Source organism: Thunnus albacares, chromosome 16 (genome assembly GCF_914725855.1).
Source record: "Thunnus albacares chromosome 16, fThuAlb1.1, whole genome shotgun sequence".
Lineage (NCBI taxonomy): Eukaryota > Metazoa > Chordata > Actinopteri > Scombriformes > Scombridae > Thunnus > Thunnus albacares.
In genome coordinates, this window is record NC_058121.1 from 14,276,872 (window position 1) to 14,284,862 (window position 7,991).

The window sequence follows — 7,991 nt, forward strand, 5'->3', positions numbered from 1 at the left end:
AAGGGCGTAGTACACGCCGTCACTTTCTTTTTAATGCCGCTACAGCTGGATTTCGACATCATTTGGAAAAAGAAAGAGAAGAAGTTAAAGTAAGAACTGGAGTTGCACAAGAGCTGTGTTGCTTAAATATCTTTTAATAAGGCTACAGTTACATTTATACAAAGACAAACACAGACAGTTGATGTTAACTATACATTATAGTACAGTATTAACTACTGGACTTTATTTTCAGTATGTACATCAGAAATATTGGAACAGCTGAGAGAAAACAACGTTTTACGGATATAACCTTTTCATATAAAGTGAAGGATTTGGTGCCAACTGTGTGGTCTTCAGTTACTCAACTGAAATCAGTCATCGTGTAGAGGTCGGAGGTCACAGTCAGGTCTGAATCAGCAGCTCTGGAGCAGACACTGTGTCAGTGTCTTGCTCAAGATGCTGACTGAAAGGAGGGTTTTAACCTCCCAGGCTGCCACTCTGCCTCCAAAAAACTCAATGTTGCATTAGCTGCCATGTCACACAGTTGTAGGGTTAACAATTTATTTTAAAAGAAAATAAATATCTGTTAAATGCAGCTGCATGTCTGAACACCTGCTATAAATGTGCTTGAGCCTCATTCAGCCTTCTATTAAAGGTGTCATGAAAATGTATTGTGCTGTTTGGAGTTTTGGATAGCCAGACATATACTTCTAAGAGCAGGGAGGCAGAAATAATATCATTGGTTGACTTAAACCTCACAGTTAAGCTTCAACTCATCCAATACCACAAGATTTCTGCCTCTAAGACTTGTATACAAACTCCATTCTGCACGTATTTCATCATCAGTCTGTAACTCGCAACCCTTTTTCAGTTACTCTCCTCTGCCTCTGCTGTCTCTTCCTCTGTCAACTTGTCCTCAGCTTCCTCTTTATGTGTTACATGGTGGTTTGTTCTGTCTGAAACTGTCCCGAGCATCTTCGCGCTGTGCTCCTGTGCTTTCGCTCGCAGCACAGCGATACTGTTCTCCCTCAGTTCCTCTTTAGAAAATGGAGACGTAGGGTCCTTTGTCTCGCTCTGGTTTTCCTCCTCCAGCCCTTTATCTGCTGGTTTCTCCTGCACTGGTGTCTGCGTCGTGCTGCTGGGTTTTCCGGGAGAGGTGTGTGTGGTTTCAATAGACTTCTTGTGCATACCTGGAAGGAGGAGACATTTATTCCAGTTAGAGACACAGAGATTATCATTGTCACATGTGCCGAGGTGTTTGACATTGAAATAAAGTTTAAAAGAGAATGAAGAGGAAGAGGATGATAAGTAGATATATGGATAGGACTTCTTATTCAATTAGACCCACCTAATTGATTTACACTAATCAATTGACATGAGGCCAGAGAGGAGATTTGCTCTAATCTGTCCTGATGAAGTAGGATTATTACAGTATTGACTGCTACCTTTTATTGACAACATGACACTTTTATCGGCTCCTAGCAGCCAGAACACGTCTTCAAAGCAAACAAATTGTAGAAAAACTGACCCACATCTGTCATTTTGCAACTAAAATCTGGGATTAAAGTAACTGTTTACAGACAAAAGAAATAGAAAACCATGATTTTATCTGTGTTAGACTGAAGATAACCTGGATCAACTTTGTTAGCCAACAGCCATCTTTAAGGATTTTAATGTAATAAGTCTCAATATCTATATTTAAATAGGGAACGATTGCGATTTTTACTGCTCCCTTTTACAAAATGAGCTTATATCTATATGGATTATTGGAATTTGAAGACTTACAGTGCAAATCAAATGTTTCACATTTTCTCATTCAAGTGAAAGTGAAGGTGAGTCCAAACGTTTGAATGGTTCTGTATTTCTGACCCTTTTTTAAAACTCAGTGATGGAAGATGGTGCTGCATGACTTAATGCTTACTTAATCATTTATTTCTTACTTAATAGTTCATTAATTACTTATTAATTACTCGATCTCCAGACATTTCTGCTATGAGGAAGCTTATTAATCTCTCTTTTTAAACTGTGGCATGTCCGTTGCAGGCTACCATATAATTTAAGGTTTTGGAGAGGTCATAAATAATACAACAGGCCTTTTTCACAGCACACATTTTGAATTAGAATAGCACGGGTGTTACTAATAACATTAACAATGTCTCTGTTCTATTCAAGTGTCCCAGGAAGCCATTATTAATTTTGCTTTTTCTACTGTCACATGTCAAAATATCTTCTGTGAAAAAGGCCTTTTCCCATCTAAGGTTGACATGTAACACACATCCTGTAATTCTGCAGCAACTCACCTAATAACCACGGGGCATAAGATTCTGTGATGCCCTCCTTGGCCGACTTGAGGATGGACTCGGGCAGCGGGATGGAGTGACGGACCATGGCTCCGTACAAGCCGTACTCTGCCATCACACTGCTGCGGCCCCAACACTTCTCCCTTTTCCTCCACTTGGCTCTGCGGTTCTGAAACCACACCTGGGGAGAGATGAAGGTCATATAAGGATTAGATAAAGGTCAGTGTGTGCATTCATCTGCATCCAGATCCTGTCAGCTAGTAGTGATAACATACCTTTCACATTCCCTGTGGAGCACTAAGCTACATCACAGCTGTGTCTGATGTCCTCTGATATTCAACAGACTGATACCTTTCATCCCACACAGACCAGTGCAGCTACATCTCAAATCTAGTGTGGAGTTAAGTTCTTCAGAGTCTGGCTTCAAATAGTTATTTCAGATTCTGACTGGAACAAAACATGACAAAAATATGTTTTTTGTGGAAAAAAAAACACATCAGACACAAATTATTATACAAAGAAGAGTATTTTAATATGTCTTAAAACCTTTCTGGGGAGGATCTTTAATTTATTCTAAGACCACTACAAAGGATTTCCTTCTCATTTTGTCATTGATTACATGTTTGGTACTGTGATGTGACAATCATAGTTATTTCTGAACCCTTTATTTTGTGGCGCAGGTTGAAAAATAGTCAGTAGAACGATGACATCTGCTGGAGGTTTAAAACAACAAAAGGTTGTTTATGAAGAAGCTGATATTGAGATTTCATCCCATTGATCTCTAATGGGCCCTAAATGTAAATATGTGAGCTGAACAAATATGTTTGGAGCAGAAACCCTTAAATTCAGTGCTTAATATTTGTATTTTTCTTCTTTTTCTTCATGGCTTCCTCTGTAGAATATGTTGTCCTCTGTCTTTTTCTGTGTGTGTGTGTGTGTGTGTGTGTGTGCATGAAGTATGCCTGTGCATTATTCTCCTTCTGGCTCCTCAAGTGCCTAAATTGATTTCCACCAAGCCCAGACCTTGTAATAGCCTCAGCAGGCTTGTGAATATGGATGAGGAAAACATGAGTATCCTAAAATGGCCAAAGAGGCAGAATGAGATTGTAGGGGGAGTGTGTGTGTGTGTGTGTTGTGTGTGTGTGTGTGTGTGTGTGTGTGTATGTGTGTGTGTGTGTGTGTGTATGTATGTGTGTGAGTGTGTGTACGTGCGCGTGGAATTAAAAACGATCAAAGCCGAGAGCCTGGAAAGCTATTCAGGTAGATCTGATGATAACCTCCATCTCATAAAAAGATGGGCCTCAGATGAGCAATCATGCTTTTTGACAGCAACAGTGTGAGTGTGCATAAAGCGTGTGTGTCTTCACTTGTGTGTGTGAAGTGCTTCCTGCGAGAGGTGACCCCAGGGGCGTAGAGGCTGATTGAAAAATAAGTTAATTTCCAGGCCCGATCGATGGGAGACAGGCACTCAAATATCACGGGAAATTAAAATGCTCATAGCAGCCAGGCGGAGCCCTCTGCTCGCTCGCTGACCTGTGCTAATTAATTTCTATGTAGTTATCATTTCATTTTCAGGGCTGCGGCCCGACTCTCGCAGGCAGAGAGGTGATAAGTTCTCCTCAATTAACTAATTACACTGTGAGGGTGAATTGGCTGCTAATGTGAAAGCAGAAGGTATTGTGAAGATGATGATGGAGCGGATGACTGGTGACTCTACCTGATTATTTCATTTTTTTTGTGTGTGTGAAAAATCTTCCTGTTAACACTTTGTAACCTGAATTTGTGGCCTCAACTACCACTGCAACTGGTTTTAACTTTGAGTTCATGTTAAAGAAGCTTCTATTGCTGGAAATATTTACATCAGCAGTTCTCAACCTGAGGTCCGGGGAACCCCAAGGCTCCTTGAGGGGGTTCCAGAGGGTCCCCAGAAAAATGGGGAATATTTTAATTTCACTATTATTTAATTGACTAGAGGTTAGTCCAATGACAGAATGTATGAGAATGATTATTCTGTTCACACACTCCTCACTGTTAATCTGCCAATCTACAGTATTGACAGTTATGGAATAACTAAATCTTTTCACATAGGGATCCCTGAGACTACATCTTATTAAATATGGGTCTGCAGCCTGATGTGTATCATTTTGGGGGGTTTGACACCAAAAAGGTTGAGAACCACTAATCTAAATTATGTGACTGAGTACACACTTTTTATTTTTAAAAAAGGATAATTTTCTGACTCACTTCATGTCTGAAAGCAAGAAGACTGATGCATTCATGCCTTAAAATTTAAAGATAACAGACAGAACCTGATTTCTGTATAATGCTCAGACATTAATACACACCTGTATTCTGTCCTCTGGCAGCTCAGTTTTCATGGAGAGCATTTCTCGGGCATAGACGTCTGGGTAGTGAGCTTCATTGAAAGCTTTCTCCAGCTCCTCCAGCTGATAGGAAGTGAAAATGGTTCTGCAGACAGTAGAACAGATGGCAATGAATAATGTGGGTTTCTTAAAAATACTAATTTCATAGTTTTACATTTGTTCAATTTTGTATTTTCAAATGATTTTTACAACACATGAAATATAGGAAAATAGAAACTGATGTAAATTTTCCAGCATTGGATTTTGAATTAAGTACATACAAGAGAAAATGAGAAACACAGTGAGTTATGAAGAAATGCCCATTTAGAAGTATAGAGTCAGATATTAATGACAGTAAACAATTCTTATTTTCACTGTTCTTACCACAGGTATGATTTTAATGATTTTTCCCTCTAATACATATTCGTTATAATTACTGACAAAAAAAAATAGTAACAATATTTTAAAGAAATCACAATAATACTGACTTACACTGAAGGATAATAACATATGAAATATAATAGTATTTATTACAAGAATAAGACACACAACAATGTCATTATTAAATTGTGATCTTTTGTTTAAATCTTAACATCTCGTATAAAGGCCCAACGTGCTGAATCATAAGTCTGTTAAACAAACATTATAATAAACGTGTTTTATTTGATTTGTCGTGTTTGTTTTTACCTGTGTCGTCTTTTCTTTCGTTTCTTGCTCTGACTCAGGGAGGATTTTGAGAATTTCTTATCACCGGAGAGACTCATGTCATCAGAATCTGAGGAAACACGTCAACAACAGTCATAAAAATGTTAAAATGTTATTAACGAGAACTCAAATATTATTAATAGCAAAAATACATAAATAGTATATAAATATATGGAAAATAGTAGAGATTAATCACATAGGTCTCTCTATAAAAAAACAGCTTTCTCGATGTAAAATATTTATTTCTGCACATTTATTCTTGCGTGTAGATTTGTCCAAAATTAAATAAGAATTAGAAATAACGAAAAAAAGCTTCTAAAATTGGCAGAATTGAGTTTGAAGTTAGAAAATTTGTAGCAAAACCTCTTCTACATTTTTCCTGTGTGGATTTTTGCCCCAAATATTTTATGCGGGGGAAAAAAAATCTAATTTTACCTCTTTGCTCTGAGTGAATTTAATCTTTAATCTCTTCTACCTGTCATTATTAAACGATAACAGGGCGGGAAATCTTTGACACTTGCACTCTTTTCTGTTGATTAATTTGAGCAAGAAATGATTTCTTAACCCGCTTTGACTGAGAGCTTCACCAGAAATGTGCGTAAACATTTATGCTATAATATTGTTTATCCGAATAATCAAACATTATTCTCATATCTGCTTCAGCAACATACATCACTTCACCTACAGTTTATTAAAACACTCACCCGAGCTGGCGGAGTGCTGTGCGTCCTGTGCGTCCATGTGCGCCGCTCTGTGCAGCGGCTGCAGGTGCACATTTTGCGCGTCTGACAGCACCTCTAGAAAAGCAGGTTGGCTGTAAAACGAGTGTATTCCCTCTGGTCCCAGCAAACCCATACCGACCCCGAGAGCACCGTGTCCGAGTGCCGACCTGGCGGCCAGGACGTGCGCCCTGTGCGGCAGAGCCTCCAGCGGCCGCCTCGGTGCCGCAGGCGGCTCCTTGTTGAGGCCGAGCAGCTCCTGGATCCCAAAGCCGGTGCGTCGGTGCGCCGTCGGGGCCATCTTCCAGGCTGGAGACAGCAGCTGGGATCCCCCGTGGTTCACGATGGTTTGTGAAGCTGATTTCTGCTTATTCTCAGTGTCTGAAAACACAACTCCCTCCTTCCCTGTCATGACGGTGAGATTCCACTTTTTGTTTTCCACCCCCTTTAAAAAAAAAAAGCTTAACTCCCTGGTGCAATGAGCAGTGTGATGCTCCTCTTTATCTCTGTGTCCCCTCACTGCTCAGCGTTTTATTCAACAGGAAACATGCGGCAGCCAATCACAAGAAAGGAGACTCCACACTGAAGTTTCCATGGGCCCCATGAAGCTTTACTAATGTGTAGATAATGTCATTTATAGCAATTAAATACCACAAAATAACTGCAATATTCGACTTTTTGACAGGAAATTGCAGAAAAACATAAGCAGGTTGTCTCTAAGCTTGACAAACAATAAAAAGTATAATCTCTTCCAGCTGGTGGTCGTAGAAAAGCAAAAGACTACTAATATAAATAGATAAAGGCCTATTTCCAAAAAGAACCCTCGATGTTAAGTTTTATACGATTTTATATTTATGTTTAACATAAAGAGTTATAAACATTTAGACTATTTGGTTTTGGCTCTAACACGATTGTTTCCGAAGTCACGTCTTATAAAACGAGTCAGAAAACATCAACCAGCGAAAGAAGAGAAGAGCTTTATACTTTCACTGTAACTCTTCATGTTTCTGTCGTTGATCATCTGATCTCACATCCAATCAGCCGGATAAACCCCTCAAGTCGAGGAAAACCAGCTTCATTTGCAACACGTTTGTCAAATGAAACGAGGTCAGTGCTGAAATTTAGTTGTAAGCGAACAACTATTCAGACCAAAAATGCTGAAAAACGAAAATAATGAAGTAAAACGGCTCCTGCTTTGCTAAATAAAACACTCTTAAAGCTTGTAAGGCTTTTATGGTCCGATGTATTATTTGTATCACAATGATGTGGCAGCTTAATGCTGGTTTGATGCTCATAAAAATGGTAACATTTATGAAAGTTTGATACCATTTACCAAAATACATCCATATGACAGTAAAACCAGGCAGCTAAATAATAATTTCAGACATTTCAGTGCTGCTCATCACTGTGACATCATCTTCATAATTTAGCTTTCTATATTTCAAAGGTTTTCCTTAAATAAGCCAATAATAATCCACAAAGATTATCTTTAACACTACAACACACAGGACACATCTTCTTGTCATTATCTTACAAGCAAAACAAAAGGGTCACAGAAACTCATAAACTCTCAACTCGCCAATTTATCTATCAGTTAATTCATCAATTCAGTTTCTCGTTAGAAGAACTGAAAACTGATTGATCTGTTAGCAGACTGCAGCTCCCAACAGTCCCATATAACCCGCACTGTCATTTGCATATTCTAATTAGGTTTGCGCACTAAACGTTTTGTGTTTGGTGGCAGCGCGCGCATCTGTTGATAGGTTATTAAGCTTTTTTTTTTTAATTCTTTGACGGGTCACGTGATAAAGAATACAATGTCCCAGTTCAGGGTATTTAGGACACACCAGGGTGGCAATTAAATATGAGACAAACAGTGTAACAACAGATTTATTTACCTCCTGACGTTGAAGCGTCTTTTTTTT

At 38.9% G+C, this 7,991-nt stretch overlaps 1 protein-coding gene across 1 annotated transcript; it reads right to left on the minus strand.

Annotated features, from left to right (window-relative positions):
* Window positions 1–115: 115 nt before the first annotated feature.
* Window positions 116–6,637, minus strand: LOC122999316 (visual system homeobox 2-like). Its single transcript, XM_044376143.1, has 5 exons — window positions 6,052–6,637; window positions 5,330–5,417; window positions 4,625–4,748; window positions 2,280–2,460; window positions 116–1,169 (listed from the first exon to the last, which is right to left on the minus strand). The coding sequence occupies exons 1-5, from the start codon at window positions 6,476–6,478 to the stop codon at window positions 847–849; spliced, it is 1,143 nt and encodes a 380-aa protein (XP_044232078.1). The 5' UTR covers window positions 6,479–6,637; the 3' UTR covers window positions 116–846.
* Between the last annotated feature and the right edge of the window lie 1,354 nt (window positions 6,638–7,991).